The sequence below is a fragment of the Corvus hawaiiensis genome, chromosome 15 (assembly GCF_020740725.1).
Source record: "Corvus hawaiiensis isolate bCorHaw1 chromosome 15, bCorHaw1.pri.cur, whole genome shotgun sequence".
Taxonomy (NCBI): Eukaryota; Metazoa; Chordata; class Aves; order Passeriformes; family Corvidae; genus Corvus; species Corvus hawaiiensis.
In genome coordinates, this window is record NC_063227.1 from 16,553,513 (window position 1) to 16,573,025 (window position 19,513).

Here is a 19,513-nt window from a genome sequence, read left to right on the forward strand (position 1 = left end):
TGGACAGGAACCATGTCTTTTTATTCTCTGTTCCCCCACTGCTCCTAAACATGAAAAACCTGTCATATATTTATTGTTCATTTAAATCCAGAATCTTACATTAAAAAGCTGAAATTCTCATGTGGATGCCCTCTCCCGTTTATCATGTTTCCTTTCTGAAATGTCTGTATTTGGAAAACTGACTCTGAAGTCTTCTAAGTGTTTATTTCTCATCTTTTAAAGGAAGTTCAGAGTGTATTAGCAAGGCTGCAGAACTTCTCTCTTTCTGTAAGCTACATGTAACTGTGGAAATTTTGGTGTGTTACTCTTAAAGTGAGGAAATTTTGGTGTGGTTTTGTGGTTTTTCACTGTAATGTAGTTTATTATTGAAACATTAAACACAAGCATTTACATACATGTTAGGAAATACAAGAATTTAGCTGCTACCGGGAAGTTAACTTGCTCATAAATATACACTGTGATTGGAAAAGAGTCTTTAATTTCCTGCCTGTCACCAGACTGTGCAGCGTGGAATGTTTGGTGTAAAATGAGCTATCCGGTGTCTTGCAGACATCTCTGGTGGGGTTGAGGAAAATGGATCTGCAGGGAGATTTTTTATTACCTTAATTCTGAGGCATTTTTTTCAGCACTGACACTCTGACTATGTTTCCTACACACCTTCTAACTCTAGAGGAAATGAAATGCCATCCCTGGGAAGTGCTCCTAATAAATATGTACATGCAACCCAGAAAAATAAGAGAAAACATTGTGTACAGCCTGACAGCTGTCTGATTCCTGCTGTCCTGAAACAGGCAGAAAAGTTCCTGACCCAGCCTTTCACTGAGGAAATGATAACTCTTCCTTTCCAGCAATGAAGATTCACTGACTGCTTTCCCAGCCACTGACTCTGTCAGGGACAAAAATGCATATTTGGTGCATGGGTTTTAGGAGCAAGTTCTGAATTTTAATACACTGGATACCCACTTCAAGCTATTGTATCAAGCAAACCCTCATAACTCATTTCCCCATGTGAAAAATGGGAATAGATAAAGGGCTCTATGATCATTAATGAACTAAGGACTGTTCAGTTAAAAACAAGATCAGCAAATCTGAAGTTTCTGTTTCTTCACAATAAGCTGCAGTGTTTTATCTGAATGTCACAGCTAAGACAGAATACATGAAATAAAACCCCAGAAAACAAAACTGAGATCAATGCTCAGCTATCTTCAGTCCATCTCAGAGCTGAGGTTTAGCTCAAACCGGAAGTTTAACACGGGCCTGTGAGAGGCTCAGAACGTTCATTAATTTGCAAAGCAACTGATTTGCAAGTTATGAGCACTTCTAGATTGCAGTTATTTGTATGTCAGTCAACACACTGCTTGGAATAGCCTCTAAGTAAGAATAAATAAATCTGAAGGTGAATGTATGATTTGCTATATAAATACAAATGTGTACATACACACACACACACACGCACACTTATATAACTACTGTCCTAAAGTACTACGAAGTGTCTTTGGGAAATGAAACCAGATGAGAAGATTCTATATGAATGATGTACCTGAAGGCAAGGACTTTCTTTTAATCAGTATTACTGGGGTGAAATGAAAATTGTTTCATTGCTATATAAGAATCTCATTTATTTATTGGTGTGAGCAACTTAGTCTGTGTGTTGGTGCCGTAAATCATACTTTGGTGTTTACCTCAACATAGTAAACAAGAAAAATATTGTCCTCCCCCACTCCCGAACAGTTCAATGAGTGCTTTACCAGGAGAAACTAGGGCAGGTTGAGTGATGCAAAATATGCTGGCATGTAATTAAGGGAATTTAAGCTGCTTTATAAGAACTGCCTGTTGTGCCTGCTCTTTATCACATGCTAGGTGAAAGCCTGATATTATCTCGTGTGCTGCAAAGTCCCCACCTAAATTACCTTGTGGTATTTGGTTCCTGTAACCTTGCTCTGCAAGAAGTGTCAAAGGCAGGGCTGAGGCATTTGCCTGTTGAGGTTTAACCCCAGCCAGCAGTCAAACCCCTCACAGCCGCTCCCTCACTCCCCTGTCACCAAGGATTGGGAAGAGAACTGGAAGGGTAAAAGTGAGAAAACTCTTGGATTGAGTTTAATTGGGAAGGTAAAAGGTGTTCACGCCAGCAAAGCAAAACAAGGGATGAATTCACTGCTTCCCATGGGTGGGCAGATGTTCAGCCATGTCCAGGTAAGCAGGGCTCCATCACATCTGACAGTGACTTGGGAAGACAAACACCATCAGTCCGAACACCCTTCCTCCAGCAGAGGAGCTGGTTAAGTGCTGCTGATGGAAGATTAGCTGGAAGGCTGGACCCCTGAAAATGGCCTGATTCCCTGTAAGTTTTGAGCTATCCCCTGAGCACTCATTTACCCACTTTGCTCCCTCCCACACCTTGGAGGCAGGATGTGTACTTTTTCTCCCCAGGTAAGACACAGCCTCATAAAAGATTATTTTTACAGAAAAGGAGTGATCCTTGTGCCGTGGGGACAAACCTCATAGACAAGTCAGAGAAGGCACTGTCATCCCCAGACTACCTTGAGCATCACTGTACTTTGAAAGCTCAGAAGCCTGGGGACAGGAGAAGGTCAAGAGATCAAAAAGGAACAAGATACAAAGCTGTGCAAGTCTCGCAGCAACCTCTGTTCCTCCTGCTTGTGAGACTGTGGGGTGCCCCTTGCGTCACGGGGTAAGCATAAGCTCCTCATACTAATACGTACTGCTTGTACTGCCTGTGTGCTCCGTTCATGCCCGAGGAGTTTCTTGCTGCCTGCAGGGCTCTCAGAGGGTGAAGATGCTCGGAGGAGCAGCTGTGCTTTCTTCACAGACGAGAGGTATCACAGGCTGTGGGTGTGCGCCTGCCAGTTCGGAGAGCCCTGCTGGGTAATGAACTCTGCAGGCACACAGTGCTATTGCCTTGGTGTGTGTAAGCAAACAGCAGCAGAACTGGGGTAGAAACAGCAGAATCAGTTGTTATTCCATAAGGTGCTAGCATGGAAATAACCAACAGCAGCCGTGTGACACTGACGTCAGGCCACTGTCCTGAGGCTGCCACAGGGAATAGGCACAAGCTGTCCCATATGCCAGCACATGGAGCCCTTGTCTTGCTGCCAGGGATGGTGCTGATGAAGTGTTGGACACCCTCAGGTCTCACATTGGGGCTCAGCAGGGCCACCCCTCTGCTGCCAGTTCATTTAGTTTCTTGGGTAAACCCATGGTGTTCCCATACCATGTTGTGGGGACAGCAGGGACTCCTGTCCTCACAGGTGAACAGTGCTAGGAAGTTGATGGCTCAGGATCAATAAAACCTGAACATTTATTATTTAAAACTTTACAGAAAATCTGTGTATCACATACTCATGTCATCCCATGATGAGCAGTTGAGGACTCTGGGCTCGTCTAGTTTGGAGAGAGGGAGTCTGAGGGTGACCTCATTGTACTCTGCAGCTTCCTGTGAGGAGGAGACATGGAGAGGGAGGTGCTGAGCTCTTCTCCCCAGGATCCAGACAGCATGTGTGGGAATGGTTCAATGCTGCACCAGTGAGGTTTTACAGGATGTCAGGGAGCATTTTTTTGTGGAAAGCCTGGAGGCTGGCAGTGCTTGAGGCATTTGGACAATGCCCTCAACAACGGGCTGTGAGTCCGTCAGCCCCGAGTTGCTGAGACAGTTGGACCAAATGGTTGTTATGGGTCCCTTTCCGCCGAAATACTTCATCCCATCCCATCCCATCCCATCCCATCCCATCCCATCCCATCCCATCCCATTCCATCGCCGCCCCAGCGGAGCGGGACCGGCCGCCCTGCGGCGCCACCTGGTGGCGGATCCGGTTCACCTCCGCTGTCCTCGAAAACTGCAGGGCCCATCCTGGAAAAACATCTGGAAAACATCCTGGGAAACATCCTGGGAAACATCCTGGCACAGCGCACACACAGAACGATACCGGCCTGGCCACCCAGTGATCCAGCGTGACATCTCGCCGAGCCTTAAACCAAGGCATCGGGAACACCTTGGGTTTGGCAAACCTGAGCCAACTCTGCCTGTCCAGCGGGGCTGCCTGGTGTGAGCTGGAGTAGAAGCTGGAGTAGAAATTGGAGTAGAAACTCTTAAAAGAGGTCACAGAGACCAGAAGTGGCAGGACCCCAGAGGACAATGCAAACTCCACGGCCAACCACTGCGCAAGTAGCAGCTCCATCCAACTATTCCCTGCCCACTAGAAAACACAAAGAGAAAGGAAGGTGGGATAGACCATTTCCCAGCATTGGTTGCCACGTACCAGTGGCTGAAAGGAGATACCTGGGGCACTGCAAGCAGAAGCACAAACAGCAGCATTGTACCCTCGGGCTGCAGTTCCTTCAGTGCCTGCTCAGGGACCCCCACGCTGCACAGCCACGAGCAGTACAAATAAACTGTTGAGCAAACCAGGGCAGCCGCTACCAGACATTTTTGAGCACGTCCCTGCTAGCTTTTTTAGTGGGTTCTGCTGGGTTTGCTTTAGGTGAAAATGCTGCCATCTGCTACAATTATGTAATTAACCTTCATAGTTCAGACTTAATGATGCTCATTAAGGTTGAGTGTTTTTATTGGCTAACTGCTGTCACCAGTTTTGCATGGAACTGCAAAGGCAACTCTTAAGAGCCATAGTTTGAAGCATAATTAGCAATATGTGACTGTTGCACAGGGGCATGGGTGAGAGAAGGCAGAGGACTAGGTGGGAGCTTCCTTTTATTCTATGGTAAGGCTGGAATGCAATGAACAGCAGGTCTGTTACAGCTGGGTCACTAATAACAATCAGCTACAGCGGTGTGGCAGCAGATTTGGAGTGTATGTGTGTCAAGACATCCCAGGATCTCTTCCATCCATGGTTGGCTGTGTGACTTCCATTTCCTCAGCCCTACCTCCTCCAGCTCCATTCCCGGTATTTCTTCATTTATTCTAACATAAATTAATGAGTGTGTTTTTGCTGCAGGCCTTTCTTAAAGAGTTAAAAAAATGTAGCAAATAAAGTATTTAATTAAAGAAAATGCCCAGGATAAAAAACTATGTGGCTTAATTCGCCTGTGCATACAAGACTCCTAAAATATTAGACTGTGATGCCATAAAAATTTGTAACTACTGTTCATACCACCTTTAACTACAGCTGTTCTTCGATTTTGTCCAAGAGGAATGTCTGTAATTCCCCCATCATTTCCTGTGAACTACCACGTGGACAATGAAGGTTGGACTCAATATCTCAAATACACAGAGAAATAATCTGCATCACGAAGTGTTACAATCTTCCATAACCCAACAATTTATTTAAACTTACATCACAATGAGAATCTAATAATAAAATACATCAGTTCACACCAGTCTGCATTGCCATTTTTAAAGGGTAAGCATCTTTCTTCACTTTATATTAAAACTTTCTGGAGGTAAAAACTACTGCATTGTACCCACAGTTCTTGAAATCTATTGTAACATTAGGCAGGTTACAGAGGAACTTTCAGAGCTAATTACACTTCAGTTGACCTCACGTTTTTTGGCACATCTGAATGCTTTTTATTTTCTTCTTAACATAAAATAATTCTATAGCAAGTCAGAGAATCATGGACATAAAGCATCACTATCCAGTGGCAAGTGCTGCCTAAAAGCATACAAAAATTGCATCATTTGGTTACAAAATAGATACTTTCTTAGTTCTTTATCCCAATGCTTAACACTGAAGTGCCATGACAGAAAAGGGCCAGGAGCAGGGCCGGCCTTGCTGAGTTGTTGCTGGTCACTTTGCTGCAAGGCTTGGCTTAAGTAAATCCCAGAGTGATGTGTTAACAAGATGTTGATGGCTTTTGCCTTGGCAGGCCATTGCTCTCAAAGCACCCTCCAGCAGGTGTGAGGCCACCCATAAATGTCACCCTCTTTCTCACAGTGCTGCTGCTCAAGTGACAAAGTGAACACAGGTTTGGACAGGTTCAAGAGGGGCTGTGTTTCTGCAGGCCTTGGCAGTCGAGTGGCTACAAATCTGAGGGCTGGTGAGCCACTGCTAGGCTGGACTTCTTCTGCCTGACACCACAGCAGCTGCTTCTTTAGAAATCAAAATGTTTTTAAGCAGGAATGAAACATTAATGGTAGTAGTGTGCCTGGCACATATTTGCACAAGTGTTTGCAGTTACTTGCATGAATTTTTGAAACATGTAGGTTGTGGTTTAGGTGATATTTGTCGTACTCCATGAACCCCAGCTGCTATGAGCTGCTGATGTTATATTAAAACCAAAAAGCAGTCCATGGTACTTGCAACCAGGGTTAGTTTTTGCCTGGCTTTTGAGCTGTTATGTATCAATCAGAGTCTGGCACATTAACTACTGACTGTTTTATGTTTCACTGATTGCCAGCTCCATGTACTGATATTTATTTTGATGATTTTTTGAGATGGCTGTTACATTGGTTATGTCCCTTCTGCTCACATTGCTCTGGTCGTAATAGAGAAATATGAATGAACTGCTGCAGTTAAGGAGGGACTGACATAGCAGAAGAACAATAAGCATGTTACAGCTTTCTGGCTGTATTATAGCTAGACAGTCTCTTTGCTTTAGTGGGAAATACACATTTCTACTTGTCATGGCAGGGTTACATTTTGTGCATCCTTCCAAAGCCCAAAGGAAATCAAAGCCCCATTATCTTGAGTCAACTTTCCTACTCATCCTTTGCTGAATCCCCTGATCCGAAAGCCTTTTGGTGAGACCAGAAGCATTCCCAGAAGGACTTTATGGCTGCTAGGAAACATCTCTGACTACCTTTCTTAGAGAGAGAGAACTTGAAGAAAGGATCATAATACTTACTCCATTAGAGAAAGAGAGAAATTACACAGATAATAGAACAGTTGTTGATGGGGAGGTTTGAAACTTACAGTAAGAGAAAATTCAAGGTATCCATGGTGCTCTTTGCATGTATGTCCTGACTCGGAAAGGCAGCCCTGATAAAAACCCTTCAAAAATCAAACTTACTCCCAGAGTCAATTTTTCCCTCACATCCACACTGAGAATTTATCCCTGCGTTGATTTCCATTTCCTACTCATCAATTGCTCCGAACACAGCTCAAGTGAGTGTGGGTCCTTCGGGGGGCACAAGTGCAGGACACGGAGCGCTTCGGCTGAGCTGGTCAGGCTGCACTGGGTGGAGCTGTGACACCTCTCCCGGGGCAGGAGAGCGCTGCTGGGGCGGACAGGAGTCAGCTGAATACCTTCACATGGACATAGTGCAACTTGTGCTCGCTCGGAAGGCTGTGGGGAGGCAGGCAGCTGCTCAGGGCCAGCGTGTGGCTGAGCAGCAGCCACAGCCCAGCTCACACCCGTGGCTCAAGTGACAGTGGCAGTAAAAGCTGATACGTTGCAGGCGCGTTCTGGCACCTGCGGTATTTTCATTCTCTTTACAACCTTTACAAGTTAAAGTGTCAAGGTGTGATAAACTATGTAGCAGTGCATTCCTTACATTTCATATACAAAAAAGGGCTCAAGACTGGGAGCAAGAAGGCACAAACTTGGGAAATAACATAGCTGAGGAGTTTACACAGAAGTATTATGTCATTTATTAGGCATCACTTAGCACTTATTTCACATTTTGCCCCCAAATTACCCAAAGCAACATAAATTTCTCCACTTCCTTTCCCTTCGCACCCTTCTTTTGGATAAAGCTGCCTGTGCTCTATAGATACAGTTGCTGCAGAATATAACGTGAACACAGATAAATACAACATACACAGCAAAAAATGTATTATAGTATTACAATAGTCAAATAATGTAATTAGCCTCAAGCTACGGCAGTGCCTGTGTGCTCCAGGGAACCAGTTCACGAACAGCAAGCGAGGCCACTGTACAGGAGCAAACCAGCGTTGGCAGTGTTGGGAAGAGAAGGGGCTGGGGAGGCTCTCCGGGTGCCTGGATGCAGTTGGTCACGGGGATTCCTCACCTGGAACTCCCAGCCAGCGCCTCGGAGCTTTCTTCAGCCTGTATCAGTCCGGTGGCGGGTCCTTGGAACACCTTTACGTCTGTTCATTGTGCATACACTTAAAGTCACCCCACACTCCTCCTGTTAGGCTATTTTTTCTTTATATATATATTTTTTTTAACCTTTTAGCTTTTGAATTTTTTTTTCTTACAACTGTTAAAAAAGTTTCATGGTAAAAATAGCTCACTATATGATACATATACCCAAAGTGGTGTGATACTTTATATAATAAAAGATGAAAATAGTCACTTTCCATAATAAAAATAAGTTCTATTTTTTGCTTATTTTACAATATACTTAATAATTCTTTTCTTCTTCTTCACTCTGAAAGTAAATAGGTCCCATTTTGCTAGCGCTTCTGAGTCGATTAAAGTGGCAAGAGACTGGAGAATGGCTTATAAGCACTTTGAGCAGCCGCATTCCACATGTCTCTCCAGTTCTTCCGTGAAGGTGGAGCCATCCACGCACTGGAAGAAGTATTTCCTCCGCTTGCTGCGCAGGGGGACGCAGCACTGCCCACTGCTGCCGCAGCTGCCGCGGCACTCCAGGCGCGGCACTTTGGAGGCGGTGGCACACGATGTGTAGCCATGCTGCTTACGGACCACTTCTCGAATGGTGTCTCCTTGGCAGAGGTTCTCTGCTGGGACAACAGAGATGGAAAGGAGAAAAAAGCGTGGTAACTACTTTGCTGGATATTCCCTGCACATCAGCAAGCAGCCCTGTATTCTTAATGTGATTCAAAATAAACAGATGGCATGAGAAAGACCTTAATCTTTTATTGCTTTGTACCTGCCACCAAAACAGAGCTTGTGCTACACAAATGTGTAATATCCGGAGCAAGGCCGAGGCCAAGCAGGCCTGCTGGCTTTGATCAGCAGCCTGGAAGTGTTTTAATGAATGCTGAGTGTTTGAGTCCTGCAACACTCCTGCAAAATAAGAATTAGTTTTACCATGTCTGGTTCTCCAGAGCAAAGGTCAGCCTGCTCTGTGTGACACTAGTGATCTGGGATACCTGAGAGTGTCTGTGCTGTTCTGCAGTCCCTGTGCAGCAGCCAGATAAATTTTGGTGATGTGTATGTGTAAAATTTGGAAAGTCTGTGGTTCATTCACAGGAAAGGCACAACCTAAACGAAAATAATATAATCCAGCTCCTTCCTTCTGTACAGGAACAAAAAAACGCAGAAAGGATGCAGTTAAAACTCAGTGAGTTTCCAGGGAGTCTTTCCAGGTCAGGGCAGAAGAGTTGGGCCTCTGCCCTCCTAAGAAAGTCCAGCATGATCTGTGGGATTCCCCTGGAAACCTGCCCAGCTGCATCTGAAGGAGCGAGCTGAGAATCTTTCACGCCACTTCAGGTGAGCAGTTCCTCCTTCATAAGACCTCCCTTCCCAGCAGTGCAAATAACTGATCCCTGCTTGCTGAGGGATCAAAACAACCTCTTCTTTAAACATCCCACCCAAATCCTGGGAGCAGCAAACCTTGAGGATTCAGGAGACAGAGAGTAAAACTTTTTGCTACATGTTCTGCTTTCTCTATGTGATAGTAACTACCTACTGTTGTGTGGTTCTGTTCTCCCTGGACTCTCTGCAGAGGCTGACTTAGCTTTATCTTCTACTATTTGCCATCCTCCCCAAGTCAGAGAGGCAGGGAAGAGAGGTGTAAAGCAGCTGTAAATTAGGTGTAAAGCAGGAATGTAGCAGCACAGCTCCTGGCCTTGGGCCAAGCCTACCTCTGTCACAAAGCTCTCCGCTGTAGCCGGGGTCACATTCACAGTAGGGCTCCCCATGCTCCGAGACCTTACACTGCCCGTGGCTGCATTTCAAAGTCCTGCAGGGGTTTGAGGAATTGTTCTTCTTGTCGCAGTACATGCCCGTGTAGCCCTCCATGCACTTACAGGTGTAAGCAGTGCCGGCCGCCGTGCACTTACCATGCAGACACCTGGAGAAACAGAAGCATTTAGAGCTGGTCTTTGCTAGATGTGAAAGTTCCTTTTCCCAGAAATGTTTGATTTTGGCATTTCTGCCCATTTAATTCCAGGACTCTAATTCAAAAACAGCAGCTCAGTGTCAAACACTCTGGAGAAAGCTGTGAGTTTTCAGTGAATACTGGATAACCTTCAGAGAATACATTTAGAATTTGTGAACCTAAGTGGAAAACATTAGGCTCTTCTGTGAGCACAGACCAAGGCTTGGCATCCACACAAGACAGCTCACATTTATAGCATCAGCACGTGGAACTAAGTGCCAACAATCAAGCTGCATGCCCAGGCTTCCTGAGCAGAGTTGCTGTACAAATAATATCAGGTGATGAAAACCAGTGTGATAAATGAAAGTGCTTGTGGCAAAGCTATGCACAGGCTTATCAGCGGGCAGCTGTACTCGAGGGTTCCCTGGCTCCTGAGGTTTGCAGCGAGCTTTGGCATTTCCGAGGAGTACCACAGGATGGGGTGTTGATCCTTAGCAAGTTCTCTGACACCCTCCCCACTGGCTGGGACAGGGACAGACTTGAAATGGACTGAGAATAGGGAGGAAAGCAACTCTCTCCAGCCAAGGAAAAACTGCTCAGGGCTTATAAACCTTTGGCATAACATAACTTGACATAAACCTATGTCTCTCTTATTTTTATTTCATTTCTAGTACTTCAAAATTATTCCCTGTTTATGTTGAATTTTTGTACATTTTATTTTTAATCTTTGAACTAAAAAGGACAAATTATAAGAGCAGTTTCAGTCAGGTGAAGACATGCAAAACACTGTAATAAAGGGAGTCACAGTCTGTATAAAGCAGTATTTTCTGCCCCACGAATCAGAGGTCACCTGATCTTTACAGGTGCATTTCCTCAGTGAGATTAACCTGTGAGTGTTGGAGCAGACACCTGCCAGCAGCGCTCCACACTCCCCTGGATACACCAGGCATGGCTGTAAGGAGACAGCTCCAGAAGGCTGAAGTGATTCCAGGAAAGGTGGGAGAGTGTGCGAGCATTAAAAATAACACAGATACTTTCCTTAGCAAGGGGCTGTGTTCGTGATTGCCTTACCCTCCCTGGATTATGAGAGGAACAACCCCTCATCATGTAAACATCTGGAACTCCCTTTTTTTTTCCTCTGTCCAACCACAACAGCTTTGTGTTGACATTGGAAATTCAAGGAAACATTTGGGTCTTCATACCTTTGGTTTGTAAACTGTCAGGTGCTTTTCAACACCTTCCACAGGCTTCAGTACTTTGCAGAATTAGAACCAGAAGCAAGTTTAAAATGGTACCTTTGCCAGGTTAAATTTCTGAGAGTGATTATTCACTGCATCAATTTACCTGTCAAAAGTATGCGCTCGTGAAAAGCGCCTTCCAAGACAGCAACTGAAGTAACTTCTAAAACAAAAGTACTTCCATCTGCTTATGAAACAACATGGAAATATGCAGCCTGCTGCTCTGCACGGGACTGTTTCCTGTGTATTTGCCATAAGAAAGCTATTCATCCCGTGTTTCTGATGAAGATGTGGTTATTGAGCCTTTGAACTGTAAATACTTTACACTCACGCTCCCTTCACATGCAACACCACGCCATCCTTTAAACTTGCACTTTAAAGGGCTGTTTCAAAGTGTAATATTTAAGTCAGCTATTTGGGAAATTTAAAGCTGCTCACATTGGAGTGCATAATGGTCTTCAGGGAGTAAGACTGAAGACTGGGCCCAGTGCTGCTGGAAGAAAACCCCTAAAACGTGTACCTCCCATTCACAGGCAGCTCTGCTCTGGATCTGTGCAGGCACTCACCTCCTGGGGTTAAGCTATGCCCATTAACAGGAGGTTTTGTATTTTAATGTGTAGAGTCACAGCTGAAGGTATGACCTGCAGCATTAACACCTGAGCTCCTTCAGAACCACAAGCTCCTTTGGTGAGTAAGCAACATCTGAACACAAAGTGGTACTTGATGCTGTGGATGCTGACTCACAACTGTCAATAGCCTCATGTGGGGACCCAGCACCTCCAAAAACAGTCAGATGTGGTTTTGCAAGATGAAATGCGAAATATGCATTAGCTGTAAAGCTTTTGCTCTCCCATCAGCATTTGTTTGAGCTTACTTGTGGTTAAGACATGGATCTCCAATTTCCTGGTCACACAGAGGGCCCATCCAGCCTGGGTGACATTCACAAATCACACTCGTTTTCTCCAGGGATCGGCAAATCCCGTGCTTGCAGATGTTACAGGATTTGCAGCCAGGAAGGACTCCCAGTGACTGCTGTGGTAAGTCCTTGAAATCCTGCAGCTCGTTGTTGATGCGGACGTCATGAATGCACCCATGAAAACCATTTGGTGTCTTATCTGCACCCTGGCGCAGGGATGATAATCCAGTAGAGGTTGGGATCCCTTCAGATAAAAGCAAAAGGGGAAGGTTCACTTACACTTACAATGATAATACATAAATTATAACTGCTAAGGCTTCTTTTGTCACAGCCCCTTAAAATCTTTGAATAATTAATTTGCATAGGACCTTTGTAAGGTAGCACAATCTCATTGTCCTCATTCTAGAAATGGAAAGAAACAAAAATAAACTCATTTGCCCAATCTTCTGTAAGAAGTACATGACTCAAAAAAAAAAAAAAAAAGAAAAACCAAACCATTTTTTGTTTTGCTGATGGCCATGTGTTTCTGTCCTTAGATAATGTTCCTTCTCTCTACAGTTTATTAGCAATTCTTCTTCTGAGAGGTTTAAGGATGCCTTCATTTGTCAGCAGGTAGCATCCACTTCTGGGATGCAACAAGACTGTTTGGCTTTACTGGGTCACAGTGTTAAGAGAGGGAGTGGTAAGAGAGCATCCCATGGAAAGTAGTGCAGGAAGGCTCTAAAGACAGGGAACAGCACTTCAAGGGCCAGGCCAAGGCTTTGTGGCGGGCACCTCCCATCTTGTTCAAGTGCTTGGAAGAGTTCACATTTGGATGGCCAGCAGGTTCTTTTGGATGTTGTTTTATGCCTTCCCTAGTGACACCAGCCTGGATGTACAGCTGCATTAGCACAGGCAAGTGCTTCCATTTCCAGCTGTGTGAGGCCTCTGAACTTGCTGTCCATAAGTAATGCCACTGTTAAAGGTGGTCTTAAACTAAATCCAGCATCTGCTTAACCGTGTGTTAGGAGGAAAGTTGCAAGAGCAGATGATGTGGTTGTGAGATGCACAAAACTGCGAGCACCTGAAGGCTCAGCTCTGAGTTAACTGCTGTAGGTCAGGAACGATTGCTCTGGGGTAATTTAGGCAACTCCTTTAACTAAATGCCCTGCAGAGGAAGAGCAGCTGGCTTCCATGGGAGTGCTGCACATGGAGAGGTGGCACATGCAGAACAGTGACGGTTTAGAAAGAAGCAAGAAGAATTTTAATAGGCAACAGAAAACGTCTCCACTGAGGCCATGGATCCTGGCATTCAATAGTCCTTCATTCCAGGCCTCAGGTTTTTCCTGAGAATTTTTTTCAGGTACCTTTTGAGAATTAATATTGATCCACGATACTCATCCATTAACAAAACTTTTCCACTGATTAGTTCCCAAGTTCCCTGTGTATAAATTGCTGCAGGATTGGTATCTTTTGTGCTGTGCTAAAGGGAGAAATTGTGACGGCCTCTGCACCAGCAGATTATCTTTGATGCACAATGCTCTTCAATAGCCTGTGACATTCTTAATAGGAGCCAATTATAAAAGCTCAGTTCTGTACAAAGAAAGATTAGCCAGTTTTCTGTTTTACAAGGGCAATATTCAGGGTTCTTTTAAAAAAGTGTTATTAAAGAAAATTATTTAGAAAAGCCTTGACCAGCACCAACTGCAGTTGGTAAGAGTTTCTACTATTGGCTTCAATGATCTCATTAGAAAAAGCCCAAAGACTTTGTGAGTCTGTTACCATTCTGCTGATTTTTGCATTTGGAATAGGCTGACTAAAAATTCAAGAACTCAAGTGTCACTGAAAGAGAGATTTCAACATTCAGTCCAGAATAGAACTAGGGGGGTTCTGGCAAAAACAATCCATTGGGCAGAGACCAGCCTTTGTTCTGTCTCTTGTAACCAGACACCTAATCAGTGGTATAGTCATTATTCTGGGCATTGTTCCCCACCCCATTAGGCCTCTTCTTGCCCCCAGATTCAGTACTCAATGTGAAAAAACGTCTTAACTGAGGTTTAGTCAATTCTAGTATCTGTTTAAAACTGTGGCTTCAGTTTGCAATAACCAAGGTGTTCTTAGCTTGTGTGTTAATATATTTCTTAATCACACACCTCTTCCCCCCCCAGTTTTTAGACCTCTGTAAAACTTCCAGCAGAAATACTGCTCAGTTATGGTATATTTAAACCTACTGACTACTGATTTGCTTTTTTGCCATTCGACAATTTGTGGTACTCCCACTGATACTTCCACTTCAGCCATGAACACCTTGGTGCCAGCCAGTTCTGGAAGCTTCTGAAATGCCTATGGGCTGTTCCTGCAGTGGCTGCGTGAGAGCCCTCTCCATAGGATGGAAGATGATTTGCTTCTGAGAAGACACATTAAAACCTCCAGAGCAATTCACAGTACCTCCAATGTAGAGGGGTGTGTTGAGGCTGACAGAAGACTGTTTCTGGAGCTTTCCCAGACTCTTGGGAGCCCCCTTGTCCACCACCAGGTTCAGAGTTTGGTTCAGCATCACAAGTTCCACACTGTGAAACTGCCCATCATTAACTGTTTCCACACTAGAAAGTAAGAGGAAAAAAAAAAAAAAGAATTAGAAGATGAACAAGGAACAGCCTCTGCTTCTGTGACATCCTGTGACATCCTGGCAGTACACCTTGAGCAGCAGTGCTCTGGAGTTTGCAGTCACTGTGTTCTCAGCATTTCCTCCAGCGGGGAGGTACAGACTAACACACAGCTGATCCTGTGCAGGCAGTACCCACACACGTGGAACGCTTCAGAGGGCAGCTAATCAGGTGAGCAGCCACTCTAGCTATTTTTACCAGGGCAGAAAAGCAAGTGTGGAGCTACATGGCACACTGGCTTTGGTGACAAAACTACCAAAAAATCCCATTCTGTGCTCTTAGCCACAGCTTGCTGCCCTCTGTCACACTGCTCGGTGCTCGTGCTGCAGGCTGGATCACTGAAGGAATTTCTTCTTGTATGGGTAAACTCAAATTATCTCACAGGGGTCAGGAGAGATTGCAGTTTGGGGTGAGACACCTCTGAAACCAGCATCTCGTCACAGCAGAAGTGTCTTGGAACTACGTACCAAGCAATAAGGACAGGCTGAGCTTCTTAAAGCCAGAGAAGGAATTCAGGAGGTTTTGGCTTATAAATGAACAGGGTGCTTTGTTCAATATCAGACAGTCCTACCCAAACACAAGGGAAAATGACAAATTGCTACTCCTCTTTGGGAAATGTTAAGGTGTAGATTGAGGCTTGAGGATAAAACAGTAGGAATTGTGGGGTGGTGGGGCAGGGAGCAGGAAGCCATCTGAGCAGACAAGGTGTTAGTGTGTATTTATTGCTTTGTTTTTAACACTGATTTTTCAGATGCATGAAGCCTGAAGCAACCTCCTAGTCTGCACCTCAAACAATCTTCACCTCCTGTTCAGTCCCCCAGACATTAAAAGGTGCAGTGATATTATTCCATTTGCATCATGCTATCATTTTTTATTTTCAGGGCAGCTCCAGCTCTCAAAGCTTTATGCTGCGTGGTGAAATTCTCTAAAACAACCTGATGGCTTCATGCACTCCTGAAAGCAGGGAGGGGCAAGGGTGGGATTACCTGCTCTTGAGCAAAGAGGGTTTCAAACCAGGGGGATAGTTATAGATCTGATGGGACTTTTCCACTGCTGTAGGTGTAGTTAAAAGGCACAGTATCTGTTCCATGTGCACTCAGACACCAGGCATAAGGAGAATCTGATAACAGTAGTGGCTAGTTCAGAATCAGCCTGTGGGCTCTGCAAACTGCCCACATGCACAGTGTTGTCTGTGAGCACCCTTTTCCAGATTCCTCCTTCAGGCTGAGGGTGCTGTTATGTGTGGGTAAAGACAGGACACACCAGCTTTGGGCATCCTGAGATACTGCTAGGACACCAGCCTGGATTTGGGTTTGCTGCACACGTGGTGCACACCACAGCACAGTGCCAAAGTTAGTTTCAAGACTGGGTTTCTGCTCATTCAAAAGGCCCATAAGCTCAGCATCCTCTCACAGTAAGTTACAAATGCACAGGTCAGATTCCTTTCAGGTGATCAGTAAAGTTGCAAGGTCAATGTCTCTGAGCCATTTACCCACACTTTCTTCACTGCCAGTGCAGAGGAAGAGACACACTCATCTCTAAGGGTGAATCACCTTTTAGATGTGACCACCTCTCAACCTAGATGACATGCTGCCCATCTTTAGTGCCCAGTCGTGCAGAACTCATGTGTAAGGCTATTGCAGCAAGGAAACAGGACCTCGACTTCAGAAACAAATTACATGCCTTAGAGATTACTGGAATTCAGTTGTTGCTGGAAGAAGTTTCATTTTTATAGTGTTTTATGGTAGAGCTGACATAACCAATTACACTTGAGTGATGTCAGGCAGCAAGTCAGCACTGCAGGCATTTCTGGGGATGTGCTGTTTGAGAAGTGCACACCGCTGTTCCAGACTGGAGCTAACGTGCCTCTGCAGTGCTGCTCTCCCCACAGGTTTTTGGGATGAATCACGAACACACAGGCCTTTAAAAGTTCATGTAAGGTTACACAGATCATAAGGTGACAGACAGCAGTGTATGAGCACCTTTATGGTGTGGCTTTAAATAAATGAGTTAGTTCTGCCGCAGAAAAGCTCCCAGAAAAGCTCTGCTGGCTTAATCACTCATTCCTGACCTGCAGGGAAGCACTGGGCTGTGGCTGCTGCCCATGTTCAAGATGGTTCAAGAGAGCCCTGGGGAGAACTCAAGAACCTGGAGCTGATGGTACTGTTCAAAGTGTTTTAAAGAAAAAACATAAAGGCTTGCCATTGCACAAAAATGCAGATGCAGTTGGTCCAGTAGACACTGTGGATCAGAGCAGTTATATCAGGGCCCTGGCAAGGGCAGTGAGTTGTGTGGGCTGGGATGAGAAGCAGAGGATATGTGCTGGACTCACTGCCAAAGGGGCTGAGCCAGTGCCCCTGGGAAGGGCAAGCCTGTCCTCACTGCACCGTGGTGCACTGCATCAGGGCCACACCTCGAGCACAGCACTTTGTGGATTGGCAACTCAACTAAGTTTGAAACCAGCTGTTCCAAACTTTGTGTTTAGATACTCTGGAATTCTGCTAAGTGTCTGCTGTGTTATGAGGAACAGCTGTGCTGCGGCAATGCCGACTGGGTGATCCCTCTGTGCTCCCTGCTTATCTCCCTGCTCTCTGCAGTGCCTGATTCCCATGGGGGAAGTACTTGGACTTCCAGCTGAAAGGTGCGAGATAAATGGAAATGCACATTGTGTAATTGTTAGTCTGTGCAGAAGTGCCAGTGAAAGGGAGAAGTGGAGCCAAACCCCATGGGCTGTGAGAGCTGAGCGCTGTGGAGCTGGGATGGATGGCTGTAGGGCAGGGAGCCCTTCCCCAGCGGGATCAATAGCTGAAGCTAACACACAGACCTCATGGTTATCTGCAGAAGGCCAAGCTATGGCTGTTTGTCAGAGGACAACATTATCACATCTGGCAGGGCTGGCTCTTCCCTGAGCCAGGATTTCACAGGCATTCATCACCTACCCTCCACAGGGTGTGCTTTTTCCAGATTATGCCGTTACTAGCAGGCAAACAAAAGTCTGTGACTCCTGGGGATGGAAGCAACCGCCCCACATGGTGCTCATACCTTTCAGCACACCCAGAGCTGGTATTTTTGTTGGAAAGGGAGTGAGAAGTCCCAGTCTGCAAGTACACATGGTTGAATATTACTCCATTCTGATTCTTTCACTTTTTAACTCAGAATTAAATAATCTGTGCCTGAACTTTGAGAAACAAAGTAACTCACAGCCATCACCCAACACTGCAGTTCTGTAAAGCAGATAAAGTTAGAACAGGCGAAGCACTCATTTGTTGTTTGAGAAGACACAGAGTTATGATAGAAAAGCTGAATGTGGACAGCCTGGATGACAGGAAATCCCCAGCCAGCAGATACTTGTGTGAGAGCACTTACTGCTGCTGCTGACGGAAAGGCATTCAGACGCTTTAGGATTTTGAGATGGAGACAACCGTGGGGGAGAGACCAGTGGTGAGAGTAATACTGCACGAAATCTCCTCAGAGCCTCCTCTGTAGCCGGGCCTTTAGGAGCCCCGGCAATCTTCGGAGACAGCTGGAGACAGTGGCTTGGCCGGGGATGAAGGGCGGGCGGCCACAGGCGCTGAGCAGCGCACGCTGCTGCGCTCCGCTCTGCACGGGGGCCCTGCCAGGCCCGTTCCGAAGGGTCTTATTAAAACCTTAATTGAATTCTCACCGGGGATCAGGTGCTCTTACAGGGCTCTTCCTTCTGGAACCGCCCGCGGGATGGAGATACCCGCCTCGGGTCGGGATTTACGGGGTTCGTCTGGCCACCCCGCATCGGGCAGCCGGCTCCGAACGCGGCAGGATACTGGCCGGGAATGAGGGATACTGGCCGGGAATGAGGGATACGGGCCGGGAATGAGGGATACGGGCCGGGAATGAGGGTGTGAGCCGAGCTAGAGCCGGGAATGCGGGCCGGGAGCGCGGTGCAGCGGCGCGGGCGGGCAGCAGAGGGCGCCGTGGCACCGCCGAGCCGAGCGGGGACAGCCCCGGCCCCGCTCCCGGCCCCGCTCCCGGCCCCGCTCAGGGTCCCGCTCCCGGCCCCGCTCAGGGTCCCGCTCCCGACCCTGCTCCCGGCCCCGCTCCCGGCCCCGCAGCGCCCGCTCCCGACCCTGCTCCCGACCCCGCTCCCGGCCCCGCTCCCGGTCGTTCCCGGCCCCGCTCCCGGCCCCGCAGCGTCCGCTCCCGGCCCCGCTCCCGACCCCGTTCCCGGCCCCGCTCAGGGTCCCGCTCCCGGCCCCGCTCCCGGTCCCGCTCCCGGTCCCGCTCCCGCCCCGCTCCGCGGTGAAACCAAATCAGCCCGTGTGAGCACAGCGAGGGACAGCCGAAAGGTGCGGCAGGAAGAGCCGAAGGGCCGCTGGAGCCGCACCAGCTGCCTTTCCCGGGGCGCTAACAAACCATGCGCCGCTCCTGGGATCTTTCCAAGCCATTAATGCAGTCAGGAAATTTTAGCTGACTTACAACCGCAGCGTTTTGTGCCACCACCATTGGATATTGTATAGTTTCCTACATATCCTTGTTGAAAAAAGGGAGGAATTACGATTAAACACTTGAAATGTAAGCAAGGATTTCCAGGAATTTAATAATTAAACTTGCTAAAAGTAAGTAGCAAAAGGAATCGGAAGTTTCCCATAACTTGAAATGACTCCTCAGGACCCAGGCACTGGTGCTCTGGGTTGTGCTCGGCAGCTGGTGAGGACCCACCTGCTCAGGCATTTCCCCCACTGTGCTTGGTCTCTGCAGCATCCCTCCCCTTTCTCTTCTCCTTCACACTCAT

The 19,513-nt window shown here is 46.5% G+C and overlaps 1 protein-coding gene across 2 annotated transcripts in view; it reads right to left on the reverse strand.

Moving 5' to 3' along the window:
* Positions 1-5,270: 5,270 nt before the first annotated feature.
* The window catches only part of SLIT3 (slit guidance ligand 3), a 486,134-nt gene continuing 471,891 nt past the window's right edge, over positions 5,271-19,513 (reverse strand). Inside the window, exons 34-37 of one of the 2 annotated variants that reach the window (XM_048319827.1) lie at positions 14,528-14,682; positions 12,059-12,344; positions 9,711-9,919; positions 5,271-8,624 (exon numbers count right to left, since the gene is read on the reverse strand). In XM_048319827.1, coding sequence (XP_048175784.1) covers positions 8,380-8,624; positions 9,711-9,919; positions 12,059-12,344; positions 14,528-14,682 — 895 coding nt within the window. In that variant the 3' untranslated portion in view covers positions 5,271-8,379. The remainder of the gene's footprint in view (positions 8,625-9,710; positions 9,920-12,058; positions 12,345-14,527; positions 14,683-19,513) is intronic. The other variant, XM_048319828.1, reaches the window with a different exon arrangement.